The sequence below is a fragment of the Chroicocephalus ridibundus genome, chromosome 6 (genome assembly GCF_963924245.1).
Source record: "Chroicocephalus ridibundus chromosome 6, bChrRid1.1, whole genome shotgun sequence".
NCBI lineage: Eukaryota > Metazoa > Chordata > Aves > Charadriiformes > Laridae > Chroicocephalus > Chroicocephalus ridibundus.
Window position 1 is genome coordinate 17,187,719 of NC_086289.1, and position 23,422 is coordinate 17,211,140.

At 39.8% G+C, this 23,422-nt stretch overlaps 2 protein-coding genes across 3 annotated transcripts in view; both read left to right on the forward strand.

Moving 5' to 3' along the window:
* The window catches only part of KNDC1 (kinase non-catalytic C-lobe domain containing 1), a 65,143-nt gene extending 58,264 nt beyond the window's left edge, over positions 1 to 6,879 (forward strand). Inside the window, exons 24-30 of one of the 2 annotated variants that reach the window (XM_063338945.1) lie at positions 405 to 622; positions 970 to 1,052; positions 2,298 to 2,448; positions 2,902 to 3,024; positions 3,127 to 3,186; positions 3,820 to 3,977; positions 4,253 to 6,879. In XM_063338945.1, the coding sequence (XP_063195015.1) occupies positions 405 to 622; positions 970 to 1,052; positions 2,298 to 2,448; positions 2,902 to 3,024; positions 3,127 to 3,186; positions 3,820 to 3,977; positions 4,253 to 4,484 (1,025 nt within the window). In that variant the 3' untranslated portion in view covers positions 4,485 to 6,879. The remainder of the gene's footprint in view (positions 1 to 404; positions 623 to 969; positions 1,053 to 2,297; positions 2,449 to 2,901; positions 3,025 to 3,126; positions 3,187 to 3,819; positions 3,978 to 4,252) is intronic. The other variant, XM_063338947.1, reaches the window with a different exon arrangement.
* A 13,576-nt stretch (positions 6,880 to 20,455) lies between these two features.
* LOC134517174 (homeobox protein vent1B-like) lies at positions 20,456 to 21,539 on the forward strand. The gene is made up of 3 exons (XM_063338418.1): positions 20,456 to 20,675; positions 20,871 to 21,094; positions 21,225 to 21,539. The coding sequence occupies exons 1-3, from the start codon at positions 20,456 to 20,458 to the stop codon at positions 21,537 to 21,539; spliced, it is 759 nt and encodes a 252-aa protein (XP_063194488.1).
* Positions 21,540 to 23,422: the final 1,883 nt, after the last annotated feature.

The following is a 23,422-nucleotide window of genomic DNA, read 5'->3' on the forward strand; positions in this document are numbered from 1 at the left end:
GGGAAAAGAATGGAAAAATAAATATTTCTTTGGAAAGAGCTGTTTGATTCTAAGCAAAAGAGTACAAGAAATAGTAAGAGACAGTAGAGAGTAAAACATAAAATATAAAACTTTGGAATAGAAACTATTTTATGGCGGCAAGCTTAAATACAGAGAAGTTGCCATTGTTGATTGAGATCTGGTAGTCTCCTGCTCAGACTCGTCAACTCTGCTTATTATATTAGCTTAAAATAGCAATGTTGAATAAACCAATTAGTGTCTGGGCTAACCTTGAAGATTAGCTGAAGAGTTTTGCATCCACAAAGGTGTTTCTCTAACAAAACATTCCAGAAAGTTAAATCAAGGGGAGACAGAATGTTTGCTTTAGAAAAGTTGTAACTTTACGTATTTTTTTTTTTTTCTACAGAACTTTAACTGGAAACTTTCCAAAGGTATGGGACCAATTGCACAATATCAGAGAGAGCGACTGTACACTATTTCATCAGTTTTGCCAAAGCCGTGCTACAACAGTTTTACAGAAGAATTCCCGGGCTCCTTTGCTAAAGCAGATGAAGTGGGACCGTATCTCTTAATAGAATACAGTGCGCAGCAGCTTTGTTGTCAGCTGACGTTACTGCAACAGGTACAAAGGACTAGGTTTACTTGGAAGTACAAATAATATCTATCTTCCTACTTTATACTCGGCCTCCTTTTTCTACCATTTCACAACCCTGTTTCAAGCTTATTTCATACTATTTCATAGTATGTAGTATAATGTTTTTCTCTCATAGTATACAGTATAATGTTTTTCTCTCGAAATCTCTATGGGAAAATTTTGAATGGCTAATTCTATCCTTAGGCTGAGATCCCACTGATAAATTTGCTGCAGGCGGGGCGGGGTGCAGGGGGAACCTCTGTCATTTTTATCCTTGGGCATTTTAGAAGAACTGCGGGATCTAACAACAGCTATATCTTGCTCTTTTTGTTTAGGAAGTATTTCATAAATGTCATCCAGTACACTTTCTAAATTCAAGAGCACTTGGTGTTAAAGACAAATGTGTTGCTGTCCAAAAGTAAGTAAGTTGTTTATTTTAACTGCCCTTCTATTCTGTTGCTGCACAGTAACTTACTGTGTTACACCTTTAATACATCTAGGAAGAGGGAAACATTTTAAATACTTACTATCATTTTGACACACTAGATAGTCTGTTTACATACATTTTTGAATTTCAGGAGATTTTATATACGTGTATGTATATGTACCTATGCACGTAAGCGTATGTGGTAGGTCACACTTGCAAGGTGGTTTCTTTGAAATCTAAAGTGGGTCAGGCCAAAATATTTCTGAAGACTTGTGTTAGGGGGGTTGCTTCTGAGGTTTTCTTTTGTAATGGCTTATGAAACAGGCTATTTGATAATACCTGTGTGTGGGTATATAAAATCTCAGTGACCATTACAGAATCACAGAATAGATGAGGTTGGAAAAGACCTCTCAAGATTGTGTAGTCCAACGCCCCTGCCTGGGGCAAGGTCAGCTAGAGCAGGTTGCCTGGGATCGCATGCAGTTGGATTCTGAATGCGGATGGAGACTCCACAAGCTCTGTGCAATGTTCGTTTTGTACTGTTATGTAGATGAGGTATCAGTATTCACAGATATGTAAAAACAGAGTGGTTACCAACCTATTTACATTACTTGCTCAGTGGTAATTAATGTTTTCATCCAGCCACATGGACCTAATTATATTTGCTTATGGTCTACTTCTTACATCTTCAGTGGATTCAGCTAGCTTCTAATTAGTACTTGTTAATTGCACTCCTGTAGTAGACTGTTCTGTTTAAGGACAGCAAATGAACACCTGAAGCAGCTCACCTTTTACAGATTATTAAATGGCAGAGGCTAAATCAGCTGGTAAATACTGATTTGGGGTTCAGGCATGGGAAACTGTGTGGTGCCATGAGGTATCAGGCTCGATTTCTTATGTGGCTGCAGTTTTTAATGAGTTTGGATTTCTGGCTATTATTTGTGTAAGACTGGATGGTTTGTTTTATTCAGTAACAAGCAGTGAAAGTCTCTCTATGTACAGAAATGTATACTGCATAAGCTTACCTTGTAATCACATATAATTATCTGGGAATTATGAGGAAGAAAAAGTAACATAGCTCACTGTGTACTTTGTAAAAGATTATAAAATCAAGACTGCAAGCACTGCAAAATTATTTTAAATGGTCAGAAGTTGGCATCCTCACAATCAAAAATTTTTTGAAAATCCAAAATCAGCATAAATTATTTTTGCCTTTTTTCCCCCTTTTCTCCATAGAGCTGTTTCTACTGAGACAGTTTCACTTAAAGTCTGTAATCTGTTTCTGTCGAAGTGCATACAAGACCCGTACCTTCTACAATTATTAAGATATGCAGACAGTATCAGCACCTGGATTGCTGCTGAAATTGTAACATGTCACACGTCTAAGGTTTGTCATTGTTTTATTGTATTATTAATTATGAAACAGTTATTTATTTGTTATTGTATATGAGTTGCTATGTAGCAAAGTTGCAAGAAATATTCTGAAATACACCCATGAGTGGGCAGTTAACAATTTGGTTTGTTGTCACAAGGAGGGTCTTGGATATCTTGGATGTTTTGTAGCAGCAGGTGCCAAAACCTAATAGAATGTAAGAAATGGGTTGCCCGAGGAGAACAAATGTCAGACTTTAACAAGGCCACCTTGGTGCCAGAAAAAAGAAAACTTTGTCTTGGGGGGAAATGTTACTACAGTCAACAATTTTGATAACAAATTCAAATAGAAAACACATTTCTTCTTCTTCCTTCTCATTTAATTTTATTATGTAGATTTCTGTAGATTTACTGTATATATTTAGTATATTTTATATATATATATAGTATATCGTAATATTTTTTTCAGCTGCAGGTGAGCTTGTTATCAAAATTCCTTCTTATAGCAAAATGTTGCTATGAACAAAGAAATTTTGCTACTGCGATGCAAATCCTAGCAGGCTTGGAAAATCTTATTGTACGACAGTTACCAGTAAGTTTGGTACTCTGTTCTGTAACTATTTTGCTTGACATAATTTTGTTACAGTATGAACATTAATATAAAAACCAAAAATATATTTTGTTCTGTTGTAAGGCCTGGAAAATTTTACCTGCAAAAGTAGCTGAAATAATGGAGGAACTCAAGGCTGTTGAGGTATAGTATAAAGTCTTTAATGTAAAAATACTTCTTTGGGGTTGGAGAAGACGCAAGATCTGCTTAAATGGGTACCTCTGCAGGATTAAAGCTGTAATTATTACTTTGAATTTAAAATCCCTTCATAATACAATTTAAGACTTCTGACTCTTAATCCGAGAGTTTACATTAATTTTCATGTCAGTATTTCTCAAAAATGTATCCTGTGTGTGACTAAAAATCAAGAAAGAAATTTCAAAGCAAGCTAGGACATTAGATAGACTTTCTGACTGCAGGAGCTTTGTGGCTGTAGTCTGTTTTGAAAAAACTTAAATGTTCATTTTATCACAGGCATTCTCCTATTGATCTATACAATTTTGAATTGTAGAGTGAAATTCTAAAATGTAATTTTGGCTGTGATTTAGAACAATTTAAATTGTGGATGAACTGTCTTTTGATTAAAGTTACTTTCTGTATTTGTGTACTTTAAAATGTTTGCCACAAGATTAATTCATAGCATTGTCTTCAATTTCAATGCAAAATGTTAAAATTCGTGACAAATAAATACGTAGTGCTAAACACATGGGCTCGAGAACTTGTAAAATGTGCCACAATACTTAATGTGAGATTTATCCGTGTGCATTTTGAAACTAGGTCTTTTTAAAAAGCGACAGTTTGTGCTTGATGGAAGGAGAAAGATTCAAAACACTTCCAACAATTCCATCAGCCCATGTTTTGGCTATGCACGTCCAACAACTTGAAACTGGAGGATTCACAATGACGAACGGAGCGCACAAGTGGACTAAACTTAGGTAATTATTTTAATTGTGTATGTATGTCACCTAATTTTTTAAAATAGAATATTGTCTAATGGAGCAATGAGAACTAACGCTACATTTCAGTTAGCAGTTTAAATAGTTTCAGTCATTTTGAAATCTAACTAAAGGGACATATACTATAGAAGGGAATGCTCAATGCTTTTGAAATTCTTTTAGTTGGTTGGGGGTTTTTTGCAGTTTTTGGGGGGTTTGGTTTTTTAATCATCAGCAAAACAAACTAATCTTTTTTTACCGTATTCTCTTTCAAGAAATATTGCAAAAGTTGTGAGCCAAGTTCATGCATTTCAAGAGAATCCTTATACATATACACCAGATTTCAAGCTGCAGTCTTACCTCAGACAAAGAATAACTCGTTATAAAGACGCAGACATTTCTGCCTTGGCAGCTGACAACTGTGCCAACTTCCATCAGATACCAGCAGAAAAACATTCTCGAAAAATTCAGGACACGCTGCGCAGAATGAAGGCAACATTTCAGTAATTATTTACATTTCATCTGTTCTATTCCAAGCGTAAATTGTAAAACTGGATTATGTTGACTTCTTCTCCTGGACCAATTCCCAAGCAAATACTTAAGTGAAGTGGCTTAAAATACTATCTCAAGTTGAAATGATTGTATTCTTAACATGGAATTATTAAATGCTGACTAATGAGACTTGAATCCCTGGCAACTGGATGACAGATCAAAAGAATAAAAATACAGATAAAAGTGAAGAGAGAATATAGATGAAAAGGATGATTAATTTTGTCACTGTTCTTTAGCATTTTTAAAAAAAAATAGCCCACAAACAAATATCTAAAATGTACTGTGGAAATAAGTTAAAATTACAGCTTCTGTTGCAAAGTCGGCCTGGCAGAGTTCAGAGTATAGTTCATTAAATGTTGAATATATTTTTATATAAACATGGTACACCTGTATCCTGTCACAGTGTGCATATAATTCAGGGACACAGACCCTCTGCTGTCCTTTGGCTGTAGGTGTGTCTTGCTTTTATGTTGCGCATTATGAAAACTATAATTGACTTAAATAATCGGCTGTCTTTTCCTTCAAGCATACTAAGGAGAGGAACGCCATGCCGCAGCTTTTTTTGTTTTGGTTTTAATGTCATCAAACTAACCTGTTTCCAAGTGAAAGTAAGATCTGAATCTAAATATTACCAATTTGTTGCTCCGCTGCTGACCTCATGGCCTAGTGAAAACAGTAAACGTGAAATTGTTGGGGTTTTTTTCCTCTTTTTGGCACAGGAATCACTTTGCCAATTTGTGTATGTATGTGTACACATTTGATTATGGCTTTTGCTCCTGAGGTTGCTTTTGTAGATTGCAGTGCTCCAGCAGCATTAAATAGAAGATAACTGTGTGAAATTTGGATCTGCAACTTGTAAAACTTTGGTGCTAACCTATTTATAGAGCTTATACTTACAAGACCTTCTAAATGGCAATGAAATGTGATGCTATTGCTAGAAAGTTTGTTGAGCTACCCAGGTTTATGCAAGGCCAAAACGTTAAGGCTACAAATTCTTTAGGAGTATTTCTACCAGGGGGAACAATGGTAGTATTAGAAGAGAAGCAGGGAAGGGCAAGGAACGGCTAAAATGAGCTCTGTCCTGAAAGTTTTTTGCTAGGATTGTGTTTAAAAAAAATGAAAATGTTTTGAGAGATGTGAAGAGCAGACGTAAACTGTCGTGGCAGGTTTTGGTGATGGAGAAGGATAATGATGTAAGAAATGGGAATGTGCACACCTGCAGTATTTTGCAAATTGTACTATTGTATTTGACAGAAATGCATGTGCACATGTTATATTGTAGCTTTTTCAATGTTTAAGAGGAAAGCTTCTCCTTTTCTCTTGTCGATAACAGCAATATATACATCGCAGGGCACCTGCTTCTCACCTTTCTCAATAAAAACAAGGAATGTTCCATACTTTCCATTAAATACCTCAGTTACTTTTTCACGCTAGTATATTAATACTAACTTTTAAACACTGGAGAACTCAGTCCTCAACAGTGTTTTCTTACATTTCTTCTACTTTTATGATTTGTTTTGTTATTTACCATATGTAGGTTTAGTATGTCATTAATTGTAGTATTCTAATTTACTCGTAAGGAAGTAAAATATGTTGCTATTTCTCTAAAAATTGCCAAATGTGAAAACATTTAATCTTTACCTCCTATCTTTATATTATACAGTGATTTAAGAACGTTAATGGTAATCTTATCTTCAGACATACATTTCACAGATTTGATCTATATGGGTTTATTTTAAAAATTGTTTATATTAGTAGTTATTTGGTTTTTCTCAATTAAAAATTACCATTCACTTAAAGCCACGCCTTGCCTTTGAAAGACAGCAAAATTTTAAGTAGCATAATGTACTAATGTAAAGAACTCCACAAAACTTGCTAATCAGATGATCTTAATAAATTCATTTTATATATTTGCCAGTCAGACTGTGGAAATTGTTTTTGTGTTTTACTTATCGTTTATATTTTGCATTTGTGCTCATATATTTCTAACAGTTTTTATCAGGATTTAAAGCAACTACTACAAGTAGAAAATACTATGTTTATTCTATGATAATAATTGGTGCTATACAAGAATTTAAAAATCATCTCATGTCTTCTTTATAGTGCTTCAGTGTATCAGATCTTCTGTTGCTATAAATGCATAGTATTGAGTTATGGTACTATCTTGGGGTATTTTCATCAATCAGATATTTAAGATTTTGTATTTTGACACCTTGCCACAACAACAAAAAATGTAAATAGCTATTGGAAAGCAAAAAATCACCCTTTTACAAGGAAACTGGTTTACTTTTGTCCATGAACACTGATGTATGCACATCTTCTGTGACACAGATTTCAGAATAAAGTTATGTCTAGCATATAACTGTCTTGCTTATTTATAACTAAAGCAGAAAGGTTGGGCTAAAGTTTTCTCTCTTTGTGGGGAATGTCCTTTTAAAACAAAACGCAGGACAAAACATGTCAAAGAAGCAAGTTCAGTTGTATCTAGTTGGCAAAAAATTATTGGCATCAGTAACTGTATTGCATAAATGAGGGACTATGCAGTCTGGCCCCATGTTTCCATTCCAATACCAAATTAGAATGTTTGGAAAAAAATTGAGTTTGTTTTTTAAGCCAGAATTGCCACCAGCTGTCCTAGTTCTTCTTCATTTTTTCCACACTTCCCTTGTCTTGTTCTTATGTTGTTTATTTTTCAAACAGTGACCCACAGAGTTGCTGAAATGAAGTCTGTTCCTTGGGAGCCTTTCCAGTTGCTCTGTGCGTTGGTGCTCTTTCTGTGTCCCTTTGCAGGTGTCTGTCCCCAAGATCCCTGGGGTTTTCAGGCCTCCTGTAGAGAGCTGGGAACGGTGTCCTAGTTACACTAGCTGCATTTGAAAGCAGGTTTCCAGCTCCAGCACCTCCAGAAGCCGGCCAGGAAATGGGGATGGATTCAGTTGTATCCTATGAACTATTCTGTAGAAGCCCGGACCAAGATGCTGGAAAATATTTCATGAATCAACACTGATTCATGATTTTGACTAATGTCTTTCCTTGGAAATTTTTCAACCACTTCTAAACTTTGCTTTTATGGTTTTCTACATTCTTCCTTTATGTACTGGATTTGTTTCGTAAGCATTGCTGAGACTCATAACTTCTCCAAGGACTGTAAGTGATTTGCAAAGGATGAAAATTTTAGGAAATATGTTTCTAAAGAACAAATGAATAAACTACAGTTTGAAAGGAGGAAAGCTAACAATAGTTTTTCAGTGTTAAACAGATGGTTGATTGTTTCAGTCCTTGATATTACAATGAGGGAAGAAGTGCAGATGAAGTCTTTCTCTCCCTCGTACTTGCTCAAATACAATCCAAAGCATACGTGCCTTTAAATAACATGCAGTGTTCTGTTTAGAGTTTTTCTTTTTTTTTTCCAGAAAACTTTCTTTCTCAGAACATGCTTTATAAATAATTATTTTAAAATACATATTGAGCTTTAGAAGGAGTCTCAAAACATTGGAAATGCAGATTTGAACACTGTTTAAAAATTCAAGCCCCATAAAGCAAGATTAATTGAGTGGTCATCTTTGGGATTTGCCTTACTAACAGGTATTCTTCACCTACAAATATTTTTGTCTTCATTCAGTTATTAAAAATACGAACATTGTTAATGTAAGAAATTTACAGATAGTCATTTTAACTGCTCCCACTACAATTTTCATTATAAAAGATTTTTACCAAGAGATCCTGTAATTATTTTAAGCACCAATAAATTACTAATTTGCAGTAGAAGATTTCCATTGCGGGGTTTTAGGTGATTTCATACTCTGATAGCTCTCCAAAATGTGAGAATGAACAATTCCACCTTTCCAATCTCTATTTGCTGCATAATCTCTATGCAGCAAAAAGTTTGAAGGACCTTTTCCTGTGGCTGTTTTCAATCTATCAATGAGTGTCAACAACCCCTGTAGACTGGAAACTTTGATTTGCAGAATCTTCTTCTCTCCCTTTGCAGAGAGAAGCTCCTTAGTTTCTTCTATTGCAATGTTTGAAGACGACTTCTAGCTAGTACGTGAAGGTTCTTTGGGAACGACCTGAAAGCAGGCCAGCACAGCTTCAGCCTGCCATTATTGTAGCGTGCTTCCCCTTCAGTGGTGTTTCAGTATCCCACATGCAAGCGGAATTAGCAGCTGCCATATGACGTCAGGCCATTGCAGTAATCTAGTCTAGGATCTGGTCTTTTTCATCATTCTGTTTATTCATTTTTGGTCTAATGTAAATGATGCTTTTGGAACTTGCCTAAAAGGCATGAGTTTAATTACTGTCTTGTAAATCTGTCGTGTGTCTTAGCTGTAAGATTATTTACTTTAATTATTCATTCTAATGCTAAGGTTAGTCTCATTCTGATGTTGGCATTATGTAGATTAAATATGTACTGGTTTTAGACACTAAAATATATACTGTTTTTAAACTGGTAGAACTCAATTGTCATAATGAAACAATTTGAGTTGCCATTATCAGAGACACATAAATTGGAAAGTTTGACTGGGCATGGGTGAGCTTGAGCATCAGTCTGAGAATTAAAATCTCTGCAAATAGATGCTTATTTGTGATCATATATCATAAAGCTCATAAACAGTAACAGTAGTAAATTAATCACTTAAGTAACAGATACTCAATAATTTTCAATTATTTTTTTTTTTTTTGCAAACAAACTAGTGGAACAGATCTAGAAGAAAAACTGCTAAATAACAAACCCACCTTTGTTTGGATAACCACAGAGTGGCCGACAGCGTTAGAAAAATGCAAGGTTGTGTCCAGTAAGGCTCTGAAGAGGTCTGCCTGCATTTGGTGTTATTTCATGCCTTCGTTAACATGCTCTGGTTTCTGTGGGGTTCTGCAGGCATGCTGAAGATGACTAAAATTTAAAATTATCTTGACAATTCGGAAAAATAAAACGCAATAAAATAAGGTATGTTATACAGATATATGCAAAATTCCAGGATAATCAGCTGCACAAACGTAGACTAGGATTACTGTTGTTTTGTGGAAAAGGGAGAATAAAGAATAAAGTCACTTATGCTGGGGAAGCCGTGTCTTGATATCCCCTCAAGGTATCTCCTAATTCTCTGTTTCTTGATGCAAGGAATTAAAAGGGCAAAGGGCTTGGAGATAAAAGGCCAAAAAAAGAACAGGTGACTCCTGAGATGAGTATATAGATCCATAGTCATTAGCAAAGTAACTTTTCTCCATGAAGGTAAACTGCAGGATAAAGATCGGATAAATCTGTTAAAGACTGTTGTTGGGAATATGGGAATACGAAATCCCCCAGATTAGTTTATTTAAATAAAAGGTAATCAACCAAAAGACTGAAACCTAGAGGAAGATATGGGGAACTGCAATAGGTCACCAAACACATAGGGTGGGATAGCTGACGAATTACTGAATATCTTAGGCTGCATCTAAAATTGCAAGGATGATGTATTTTGAAAAGACACGAATAGTCCCTCGGTTTTCGTTTGTCCAGACCAAGGGACATATTGCAGTACCCTGTCCTTCACATCCCTACCCATACCATCTGCTTATGCCTGTGATGAAAGCCAGGATGTGCTTTGGTCCGAGCCCGGCATGGGGACAGTTCGGACGTAGCTTTGGGTGTCTAAGCTAGTGCTGGGAGCATGGGGAATAATGGGGAAAAGCTAGACCTGCGGTACACAAAATGCTGTTGCAAAGTATTGGAGGGAACAAGCACATGGAAGGAAGGACATACAAGGGGAAAGAATACTGAAATGTATGTCAAAAATATATAGTTGGTTTAGAATCTAAAGACAGGCCTATATAGTTTTTTCTGTTTAAATTATAAAAAGGCTAGGTGCCATAGTATGGGGTCTGTAACTGATCATCAGACAGGTAGAGAGTGTGGAGGCTTCATTTGTACAAACGGACTACTATTTAAGATTTTACTGTGATTAATAGAGAGAAACTAGTTGAAAATCTGAAGGTGGAAAGCAATCAAAATCAAAGTTACCGTGAGACAACAGGGTTCATGATTCAAAGGGCAGAAGGGGATGAAAGAAGCAGAATAACAACTGTAGGCTACAAAAAAGCAAACTTCAATAAACTTGATGAATTGGTACATAAGGTCCTAGGGAAGGAATTCTAAGGCAAGGATAAGTTCAGAAGAGCTGACAGTTTCTAAAAAGAGGTTTCTAAAACAGGACATATTTTAAGTATAACAACAGTCTATCCTCACACAAAGGAAAGAAAACTGATAGAGCAGTGTGACTGCATTAGGAGCTCATCAATAACCTGAAAAAAGTCAAAAAAGAATAATGAAAAAAAGTAGAAACGAGAAGGCTGCATTGGCAAGAATAAATATAAAAGAACAGCACAGCAGGTTAGGAACAAAACTGGGCAGACAAAGTGCTATTGCCAGCAAGGGAAAAGCAAAACAATAAAAATGGATTCTTAAACCTTTTTCTGTTATACAAGAAGAGGTCTCTGCTTACCAGGAGAGGTGAATAAATATCAGATAGTGCAAAAGCCTATTTCACTCCCTACCCTCTAAACAACGTGTATCATGATCAAAGCTAACCAGGAAACAGGAGTGCAGGTCAGAATGGGAGGCTATCAAGTTAATTAGATGTATTAGAACATTAAATTCTGATTAAATCTGTTGTATAATAAAAAGAGTCAAAACTGAAATAACCTTGGAATGATTATATTTTTGATTGAGGAAGAATTAGTGAGTTCCCAAGAGAACCAGAAAATAATATTACTTATTAAAAGTGGATGAGAGCACAGGAATGAGTTGAAAGGCAAAGTACAGGGACTGACTTGGGGAATCAGCCAGACGAACTTTGATACTAGAAGAATAGCTGAAAAATCTGTCTAAAAATCTGCAAGCATAGAGTAGTCTCTAGCATTTAAAAGGCTAACATGCATTTGTCCATAAAGTAATTTTAAAATAACTTAATGGTCTCCTTTGTCAGGGTAACTGTCCCAATAGATATAAACAAAACAGTATGTTGTATGTTAAAGTCAATAAACCCCTTGACAACAGATCCACCTGACCTGATTATATATTAGATTGCTAAGTTCCAGGTGATGGTACTGCAAGGTGTAACACTAGTTAATACATCATTTCACCGGGTAATTACCAGGGTTTGTTAAATTGTGAAGATTAATAGAGTAGGATGCAGTGGGGGTAGAACTACCTGTGTGTTACAAATGAAAAGCAGGTGCAGATCCCTCAGGACGAGGCACAACACTCAGGAAACACTTTTGGCTTTATCAAAAGCTTAGCGTTCCACCGTGGGAATCCTGAGGCACTGATGCTAATCAAATGGGGACCCGATGCACTGGACCCCTGCTTGGGAGGGAAGCTCGAGGGAAAGCATGGTGGGGTGAGTAATACAACCTGTGCTGATTAACGTATCATACACATCCAATGTCCTGTTTTGCTCGTTAGCTAACTGATGTAATGCAGGTGCTGTTGTCCAAATTCTGAGATCTACAGCTGGCCTTCACCTTGGCATTTGTGATGGGTATGTGCAGATGGGGGGGAAGCGAACTCTCCTGGTTTACCATAACAAGAAGATAAAACGTGCCTGGGACTCTACATACACAGATGGGAAGAAGCGAAATATTCCAGGTTACCGGAACAACAAGATAAGATGTGCTTGGGACTCTACATACTGTGATGAGGGAGGCAAAATATCCTGGGTTACCATAACAAAGTCTTCTCACGCCCTACACCCGTATTATGACAGGTGGGGCCTGGATCCCACTGTGTCTGGGATTTTTACTAATGAAATACAGGGTGGGATGAAAAGCACGCTTACACAACATACAAGATTAGAACTCACAATAATCATGATGATGGTTTAAATTTAAGCTCTAAGTAAGCCTTGCATTTCTGAAGGATAAATATGAAATTAAAGATAACTGCAGAACTTCAGAAAACATCTCTGGAGACCATAATGGATCACAAACTGAACATGAATCCATGTGTACAGTTTTCAAAAAGAAAAAAAAGGGGAGTGGGGGAGAAGACATGAAGCATACTATAAGAGACCCATATATGACAGAAGGTAATTATTTTGCTCTGTTTGTTTGGCACTAGTGAAGCATCTGCAGGAATAGTTTAGCATTTAGGCACTGCACTCAAGATCCATACAGGCAAAATGAACAGAGGACCTTAATGAAAATATGTTTAGCAAACATAAACAGAGAAAAACTGGAAGAATTGAACTCATGTAGACAAGATCAGGATGAGCAGGACTGTGTGTGTGAAATGTTGCTGTGAAAAGTTGTAGTAGCTACAGACTGGGTTTTCTCCATGCTCTGTGAAGCTTAAGTCAGGCAGTACTAATTTTGAAGCAAGGGTGATTCTGTTTCAGTTTTTACATTGTAAAGCTTCCTGTGGAGCACTGGAGTAGGTTACTCACACACCTGTAGGATCCCCTTTCCTGTACATTTGTAAGAACAGATCAAACCGTCGTGAGTGCCCAGGCCCGTTTGGTCCTGTCCCTGAGAAGACAGAGGGACTCAGCAATGATCTTCAGTCCCTCTGTGTTCTCAGTAAAGTAGATTAGATTGGACACAAATTCGAATATTTACCTGCAATCAGGGAATGCTATTGATTTGGTTATTAATTTCATTGTATTCCAGTCACTTTAATTTTCAAGGTTTTACTTACATTTTTCCACTGATGCATAGCAAAAGAGTAGGTGTTGCCAAGGTGTTAACTAGAACTCATGGAAAAGATGTTAGAGAGGAATACTGAATTTCCATTATATGTATAAGGTAATGCAGTGGAAAATTTACTTTGTTCTAAAAGCAGCGGAGAGGTAAAAGCCTGCCGTGCACATCTGTGTGTTGGGGGAGGCTGGAAAGCAAGTCTTGCCAGTCCTCCTCTTAGCTGCTAAGAACTTGAGTCACCGTCCCTGGAGGTATTTAAAAGACGTGTAGATGTGACACTTAGGAACATGGTTTAGGGGTGGACTTGGCAGTGTTAGTTTTAGGGTTGGACTCGGTGATCGTAAAGGTCTTTTCCAACCTAAATCATTCTCTGATTCTGTGATTCTGTCACTGCCTCAGCTAAACTGCAACTTTTTCCCTTTCTTTCTTTGTGTAGCAGTTTTCCCGATGTGAAGTCTTCGTATGACCAGGAGGTGGCACAAGAGACCCTTGCAGCCTTTTAGATGTACATGCTGCACCATGAGCAAAGGTATCGTGAAAAACGATCAGCCTTACAGCTGTCTGCCTAAAATCTGCCCATTAGAAACAGGCAAACGCGAAATGGCAGAGGTTTTTGTATATTCCATTTTTAAAATTAACATGTATTTACATTCAGCTGCTCCCTTTAATCTTTTGGAGAAATGTGTGCGCACACAACTTCTTAATTTTAAATCTTAATTAGCTTCTATTGATGTGTAATGCACTCATTTGTGTAAAACCTGTCAAAGTAGTACACTGCGAAATACAGATATTGAATTACACATTACAGGGGCAGTGTTAAGTATCTTACCTAACTACATTCCTGTCCTCACCCACTATAGCCCAGCTTTTCCCTTATCAGTAAGCTGAGAGGGGATGTCAGGACGCGGCTGTGCTCCCTGTTCTGGGATGCAGCGAAGAGTCATTTGTGCTCTGTTGCTACAGTTCTGCATCCTGCCAAAGTTATTCTTTTCCTCAACTAATAGTAACATTTGCAGGATGCTTGATGGAAGTGACTGGAAGAAAGAAAATAGGAAGAAACGGTGTATAGTGAGGAATACAGAAGAGGAGAAGAAATAACTAGAAGCATGAAATGGAGAAGAACTTTGAAGTCAGAAAAAAAAAAAAAAAGAGGTAATATTTATTTCCATTTAATTTGAACAGACTGGTTTTGGATCAGTACAAAGATCTGATTTCTATTAGGTGTGAGTTAAGGGAATGAAGAGTCAGTAAAATATTTTCACTGCTGGGACCAATGCATTTCAAAGCAGCAATGTATGGCATAGGCCAGGATGGGCACAGAGGGTGACAGATGACCCAGGGCTGCCAGCTGTGATGGCTTGTTCTCCTGCTGACTCATCATGCTCAAATGCTAACTCCAAAATGAAGGAAAAAAAATGATTCATTCTTTAATAGCTGAAAGTGAACAGTTACTCTCAAGAATGACAAATGCTTTAGTCATAGTATAGCTAAATTTCTTTAGAAGGTATTTGTGGGAAATAAAAAGTAAAAAGAATGGAACGTTTCTGATTTAATGCATTATTAGTTTTATATTTAATAGGTTGTTAAATGTAAGTTTAGAAGTAACCATCATGAAAAAAATTATCTTTCAGCAAAAACTGACAAAGAAAAAGGCCTTGATCTAAAATGTGAAGTAAGCCCCTCTGTTAGGTTTTTAAAAGATTTCAGGGCATCCAAGTGTTACATTTTGTGGTCTTGATCAGATTGTTAGTCCAAGTGACCTGAACAACTACTAAAACCAGTGGAATTTATGTGAATTTGCATATGCACATTATTCTCTGTAGGTGCATCTCATATTCCTAGATAATTCATAATTTTAACACTACACAGATCCTAAAGCATATTTATGCACCTAAAAATTAATCCCTATCTACTTTGGAAAATAAAACCATTCCTAAAGCCCCTTCTCATGCTGCTTCCTTTCAACAAATAGTTTAAAAGTCCAATTACTAGTTTAGACAGAATTAAACCAACTACAGACTTCTGAGCAGTTTTGTTTGAGCAGTGTCCATAGCGATCTCTCTCAGTGACAGTATGACAGCAATGAGTGCTGAAGAAGGATTTTTATGCCTGAAACTTGGCTGGTTTTCCAACTGTAATAGTTTGTCTAATAAAAGTTTTAAAAATAAATTAAAAAAATAATCTGCTGATGAACCTTGCTTCTCTAGCAACAGCGGTACATGTTTTAAATGTGGTCCTGATTCATATAAAATTTGACTTCTTTTTTTAATAAGTTTAAATTTGGGTAAGGAACTATTAAAAACAGAAGACATCTAAGTGTTTTCTTTCTTAATGTTTATAGCATCTCTCTGCAGAATATATATCTTTTTAAAACATTTCACCAATTCTGCCTAGCTGCTGGTAACTGCCTTATGGTAAGGAGCCATGGGAGCTCTTGGCATTTTGAGCGCTGTGTTGATTTAGATCAATTCCAAGCATGATGAGCCATTTAATTTTCATCTATGCATTGTCACTCTGTTTATTCCAGGCCCTCCTGGTATTTCTGCACATATGGTCTTTTCATTCCTCATGGAAAAGTAGCTCTTATTCTGTCAAAGAGGAAAGATTATAATAATTGATAATAAAGAGATTGGTTAGAGGCCATTTGTAATGCTTTTAAGTCCCAAAGAGTGATTTCTCAGAAATTACAATGGTTGGATAAACATGACAGGGCAAAGCCCGTATAAACTGTACCCCAGATGCCAGCAGCCCTTGCTTCACTGGGCAGACCTTCACAGGAAACCTGCGTGTCCGCAGATGAACACCCATCCTCCTGTGTGTCATAAGCCGCCTTTTTTACTCTTTGAGTTGCATCACCCCCTAGCTACTCCCAAGGACCACACGTCCGCTCTACTCACATCTCAGAGGACCCTCCACTGTTACAAGAAAGGGTCACCTGGTGTTGCAAAACGACAGTCCCCTCATTTGCTCTTGTGTACCTGTAGGTACATTGCTCCAGTACCTGTGGGTAACCCAAGGCACTTGTCAGCCCTCAGTTACTCTCTCTTCAGTTCCTTCAAAGCTTCAATAGGAAGGGGATATCTCAGAGCACAATCCTGCCCCTCCGAGCTGGCTTACTGGGGCAAAGCTGGCCTTTGAGCTGGAAGATGTGGAGCAGCAATTAATTCTTAAAGGCCAGGCTGTTATCCCAAAATATATCTTTTTCTTAACTGCCTGCCAAGCAGGACTAGCCAGTTCTGCAGACCCTCCTCAGCCTTGTGCATATACATTTCTGCAGAGCTGCCTTGCCTAAGCACCATTATCTTGATCCCATCCCACTTGTCCCAGCCAGCCATCTATAAAGCCACTTCTTGGCCTCTTTGAATGCAGCTCCTGCTCAGAAGAAATATAGGGGTCAGTGTCAAGTGACAAATCTCAACTCATTCTAATTCCCCTGGATGCTAAAATGTTCCTTTCTCCATCACCTCCCACAGAATGGCCTGGCCTGGGCTGGCATTTGGCATTATGATCCTCAGAATCCTTTGGTCCTGAGGAAGCTGATGGTCCTTATTTTCATGGGGAAGGTGCTGACTCCCCAAAGAGAGCAATTATGTATTGTACAAGCATCTGCATAAAGTGTTGTCATCATCTTCAGTAAATGGATCTTAAGACTTCTGCTAGTGGCAGTCGTGTAGGCGTGTCTGAGCTCTTTCTCTCTACCTCCTTGTAGCAGCAGAGGGAAAGGTCCTGTCTGGTCCTGGTCTACTCTCAAATTCCCAAGGGCTTTAGCATAAGCAGGTTTTCATCCCATTGGCAACATCACTTGATTTTAAACACACTATTTCTGAATCACAGTTTAGCAGGAGGTTTTCAAACAAACATCTACTGAATAATACATAGAAACAGAAAGACAGCAGCTTAAGAATTTTAGATAAAATTAAACTAGCAGCTGTTAAATATTGTAGCAGTCATTACATCCAGAAGTCATCTGCCATCTATCCAGGATACTTATACATTTTATGTGTAGTGGAAATGAGATTTGGTTTAACCTTGTCACAACATGATCAATTTGTGTCTCTGAGAGCTCAACATTTGACACCATCTTTTGGCTGTGACATTTGCCCCAATAAAATGCAATTAATAAACCAGCAGTGTATAAAGATGTAATTTGCAGCTCAGATGGTGAAAATGTCTTAAAATCTGTAAAGAAACTATGTGACAGATGCATCAGTGGATGCTAAAACCCGAGATTTTCTATTTTTTAGAGCACCGTCATATGTCATGTATTCTTTTTGTCCTATCAAAGAGCTTTCCAAGTACCTTTATTCATTGACAGAAAATAAAGCTAGAAAAAAAATGTCATACAGGTAGACTGTTTTATACTTATAAAAAAAAATGTATATGGATATGTAAGTATATATTTTATATGTAAGTAGCCTATATTATTTATATTTATATGTGTATATAATATTACGTAGGAACAAGGAATGGAAATAATTCTGGGCACAAGGGACATATTTATCTCCTCAGGATGGGATCTTGCCCCATCTGTGTTGCAGAATGCTGTTAAAGTAATCAGAGAGATTCAAATTGAGACGGAAGCTTGCAGAAAAGTTACACTTCCTTTTTCTGATGTTCATGAGAATTTAGTCCTGAGAAAGGCATTTTGTCTGACTGCAAGGGAGGCTCGGCAGGATTCTCCAGGCAGACAATGGCACCAGTATTCCCAGTTCAAGCTGGAGAGGCTGCTTCCAGGCCACAAGTTAAATATAGCTGACTCAAGGGACTTGCCATTTAGTAACTCAGTTAACACAGCAGATTCCTGTATGTCTCCTTCCCATCTCCTGCCTTCTTGGTCTGCTCTGGGAAATACGTTGGCACCAGAATTGGCTAGTACTCAGAACCTCTGATATTTTAAAATATTTTCTCAGGTTTGTGATGGGGGTAGTCTTCACATTTACCTGATGAAATGAAGAGTAAAGAACCTGTGCTTGGAATATTTGGGCTGGGGGAGGGGAAGAGAAGTGAGGTGAATTTTTTTTATAAAACAGGAAATTTAAAACCAGTCTTGTACATTTTCGTCAAGCAAACTTTCTAAACTTTCCATTGTTAATCAGAAAGTGCTTGGAAAGGATGAATGGATGAGGTTTTAAGCAATTAGATATCAAACACTTTAATACAGTGAAAAAACCAAATATATATATCCTGCAGGGCTTTGTCCATGCTAGAGAAGTTTGTAGGCTTCTTTAGGTTTGTAACACATGTACAGGACTGAACACACGTTCAGCTTTTTTTCAGACATTTTTACACCTGTTTCCTTCAGAAAGCTTATTTAGACATTTTAGCAGTAGTTCCCTCGATTCCCTCTGGGAAGCTTGTTTAGTGGACACAGGCTTTTGCTGTAGCGCAGGCTGCAGAGTCAGTCCCTACTTACACAGACCAGAAACAAAGGGCTCCAGGAGGACTGCAGTCATGTCTGGTTGCGGTAGCACCCACAGGTTCTAGATCAGTTATTAGCCACCTTTAAATAAAGGTGACAATAGCGTTTGTATTTTTGTTGGTCAGAGACAATTAAACGCTTGAACAGTGGCATCACTGGTGGAGCAGAGGAGGACTCGGCCTATGCCATGAAAATGAGCAAGCAAGGAGAGACAGCTTAGAAGGGGCTCACAAGTCAAACTTGAACATCATTTAATGAAACAATTTGCTAGTAAGCAGAAAATGGTAGGATTTTGTGATGGATGGATATAGCAGCTACATTTTGAGTGGACAGGAGCTGAAATGTAGGTTTTAGGAAAAGATAGATGAAGAGGTTTGGGTAAAACATTTTGCTGTATTAATATAAAGAAAATGTATGTATATCTTTATAAGATTAAAATGTAATACATTGAAAAATTTAGACATAAACTAAATAATTAAGTAGGAGGAGTTCGATTTTCGAGCCTCTACCTCACTGACAGCCTAAGAAATAAGACAGAAGCGTGGTTACATTAACTGTGATCACAGACGACGTGAATGCTGAGAAATCTAGCAGGAGTGGCAGAATAATAGAGCAAGTCACAGGGTAAATGGACAGTGGGGCTTGTGTGCAGGTGGTAGAGGGTGACTGTAAAGCAGAAAACAGGAATAAGGACAGACAAATCAGACATGCAGTCATGGTTTCTGGAGGCAGACAGATGCCGAGCAGGGGTGTGATAGGAGTTATCAGTGGTGCTGTAGTCCTAGTCTTTTCTTGCACGGGAGGGGGGATGGAAAGGGGAGGGAATTCATGGTTACCCCACAGTGAAAAACTGCCCGTAAAACACCAGGAACCTTTTGTCAATGTACTACAGGGGCATTACTGGAGCAGCCAAGTGTTCCTGGTGCACACAAAAGCCAAAGATGGGATAGGAACACTTCTGAAAGACAAGCGTAAGGTAATAAGAGGAAAGACAGGGAGAGAAAGCAGATAAACCTGTGTGACCTGCACAACTGGAAGAGATCTGGGAGGGAAGATATGGTATGGATTCTGTAACCTCAGCAAAAATCCCAGCACAACTTTAATTCTGAGACAATTGGTTTTTTCTGATTCTTTAGTCCGGAAAGCATACTTTAAATAAGCAGCCAGGAGCCAGACGATTGGTACAACCGAACAGCCTTGACCTTTACCTTTCTGTTTCACAGCCTTCTCCTCCAACCCCCTCACCCCATGCCTGGTGCTTATAACCTGATGCTGCAGTCCCAGGAGAATGCAATGAGTGAGTTTATCTACTTGCTTGCCTCAGGCTGTCTCGGGAGCACGGTGCTCAGCCCAAAGAGGAGCAGGCTTGAGAAGATCCCTTTAGACAGTGGATCCTCTGCTTGAAAAGGAATGAAAAAGCCAACTCCAGGGGAAGGGGGATCGGGAGCAGCAGCGTTCCCTCTCCTGCCAGCGTCTGGGTATGCTGGTCCCTGTGCGCTCCCCCGGGGGTGCATTCCCCAGCGCTGTTTGAGGCCGCTCAGCTCTATAAATGCCATTTGCATGGGCATAGGATGTAACAAGAGCTGTAAATCACTGACGGCGGAGTGAACTCCTCCAGGGGCAGACACGGCGGAGCCGAGCCTCCGCGAGCTGTGGCAATGTGTGAACGGTATCTTTTGTTGGGGGGGAGGACTGATGGCAATTAGATGATACTTATCTGGCCCTTTGATGTGTATTTACACAAACAACGTTTTCCTCCGGGACTTGCGGTATAAAGGAGGAGCCGTGCTCCCCGACACCCTCCTTCCCGGCATCTCCGAAACAAGGCAGGATGACCAAGGCCCCTTTCTCTGTGGAGTGGTTGTCCCAGAGCAGCCAGGCCCTCAAGAGCCCCACCGAGGGCTCCCCGCACCGATCATCCTCGGCGGCCCTGGGTCACCGGCCTGGCTCCAGCCCCGGCTTGAGCCAGCGGAGCGAGGAGCGGTCTGCCGGCCCGCGGGACGGGACGGGCGGCAGGAGCAGGGAGCGCTTGGCGACCCCCCCCGCTGCAGGTAACCGCGGATTCCCCGCGGCTGTCGGGGCATACCGGTGCTCCGGCGCTGGGACGGGGAGGACGGACGGGCCCTGTGCCACCCCCGGGTTCCGGCTAAGGACCAACTGTGCGGTGTTTGCCCGGAAGCGAAGGAGGCGGGCGGGCACCCACGCGGTTCCCAGGCCTCTCTGACCCCTTTCCTCCTTCTTCCCAGGAGCAGGAGAGCGGCCGTGGGGAGCGGAGCAGCCCCCGCCGGAGGGGGGTCCCGAGTGCTCGGGCCCCGAGGAGCCTGGCGGCCGGGGCGGGGGGCGGCGGCTGCGCACAGCCTTCAGCGCCGAGCAGCTCAGCACCCTGGAGAGCTCCTTCCAGCGGCAGCAGTACCTGGGGGCCGCCGAGCGGCGCCGGCTGGCCGGCAGGATGGGGCTCTCGGAGGTGCAGGTGAGCGGGGGGGCTTGGGCAGGGCAGCTGGGGGGACACAGGCCACGGGATGGGCCACGGCTTGGGCATGGGCCGTGGCACGGGCTGGGTAACCTCACCTCTCCTCCTTCCCGCCTCCCCTTTCCCCCAGATCAAGACCTGGTTTCAGAACCGGAGAATGAAGCTCAAGCGGCAGCTGCAGGAGCTGAGGACGGAGCCTTTCTGCAGCCCCCCGCCTCTCCCTTACGGACCTCACAGCGGCGTGGTGCCCGTGCCGCTCACATACGTGGCCCAGCCACCACCTCTGCCCCGGCAAGGGGCTGCCTCTGGGGGCCTCACCTTGACGGCGCTGCCAGCACCCTCCCTGGACCTCAGCAGCGCCTGCAGAGCACAGCCTGTGGGCTTTTGGGCGGCACCCTGCTTTGTAGGGTACAGGGATCCCAGAGCTTTCTTGCTGGGTGTCTAACCCTCCAATATGGACTATGACTAAGAAGGATTTGCACTACTGATAGCTATCTGGGCTGCCCTTGTCTGTAACTGCCTGGTGGAGTTATGACGCAGCACTGAGCAAACTATTTTACAGAGATGCACTGGACAATCTGGATCTGGACCATGGTCTCCCGACCTCTGCATTTATAGGCAACCATGTAAAATAGAAACACAGTGGGGCAAACACTAATATAAATGGAATATTTTAATAAACGGAAAGTTTTTTCAGCTTTCATGTGAATTCCTTCCACGAGGATTCTAGAGCTGTTTACCCTACCCTAAAAGAGAGCTCCTCTTTATTAAAGGAAGCATAGACTCCTTATTCTCTAGAGCTGTTCTTCCCTCCCTGCAATTTATTGAGGGTGAGTGCAAAAAAGTGTGAATTTCCCTGTCCTCTAAAGCAAGTATCCAACCCCTTCAGCCACTTCCTAGGTGGCACGTACTCTGATGGGACTGTGCATTTATCCGAATGTGTGGATGCACCTATTACTCAATACTGGGCTTGCTTTAGTTGCAGAATGGGTGCTTTCTGTTGGAGCTCTTTAAATAACATATAGGATATGATTTTAAGACGTAAAATGTTACTTTCTAAATAAATATGTAAATCTATCTTCACACTTTCATGTGCGGCCTCAGTAGATTAGTAGTAAACAGGTCTTGGAAAGAATATAGCCTTGAAACTTATCAACAAAATAGTATCTCAGAATCTCACACGCACCTAATGGGGTATGAGAGTGATTATCAAAAGAAATGCAACATTCCAAAGCTGTTTTTCCCCTAAATGGTAGCAAAGTTGTTACCATTGTGCCATGCACTTTTTTTTTTTTAATTTGAATAGTGCTCTAGAAAACTTTAAGATCAAAATAGTCTGATTTCAGGCTAGACACAGGGCTTGGAGAAATGATCCTTGACTGATGTAAGTTGCCATAAATCTTTCAAAGTCAATTGTCTACTAACATGAAAAGAGCAATAAAAATTTCCATCACTTTAGAGTTGATCTCATGTGTTATTAGAAGACTTCCGGCGCACTTGTAATCTGGGCTCATGGTCTGAAGAATGGTCTGAAGGTTCTCTGTCAGTCATCCTCAAACACACCTATTTTCTTTTGTATACAGGGGCCGATCTGCCACTTGAGTACACTTGCCTGGTAAAAAGCAACATTATGTGCTGCTGAAGGTTATGGCCTTTGATTTTCTGAGTAGCTGTCACATTTGGAAGTCTCTTTAATTGTTTTGTAATCCATGCCGTATTTTCCTAGCCTTTTGAGATATTAGTATTTGCTTGCAATTGCACAGTTAATGTGGTTCTAATGCTAGAGTTTCAGAAAACTAATAAGGGCTCAGGTGCTATCAATCTTGCTGAGATCTCTTCGGGAATATGATGCATTTGGGATTAAGGAAATTTGTTGACACGAGATAAAAATTTCCATTGAAGGGAGGCTTATTTCTCAAAGTCAGGTATTACTAAACGGCTATATCGATTCAAAGGAAAAAAAAAAAAACCACATAAAATCTGCAATTCTCTGGCTCTTTCAAATGTCATTAGGGAACTGGGATATTTCCAGAAAGAGCTCTGCAATGGTGAATATTTTCTTTGCTCTAAAGCAGTGACATTTTTAAAATAACAAAACTGTGAAGGTCAATGAATATACAGTTTACCGTGAGAGGGCGGGGGGAGGTCTTAAGTGTGAGACCCGACTTGGCTATCCCATTTTGAAGGGGTTGTGGTAGAGGGGTTAGGTGATCCCCTTATAATCTTGTATGGCCACAGAGGCGGACCCCGCCTCTCCTCTAAATGCTCACCCCGTACAAAAGGAATAGTAATAGCCCTTCGTGCTGTTAGAAGACAGACCCGGGGGTA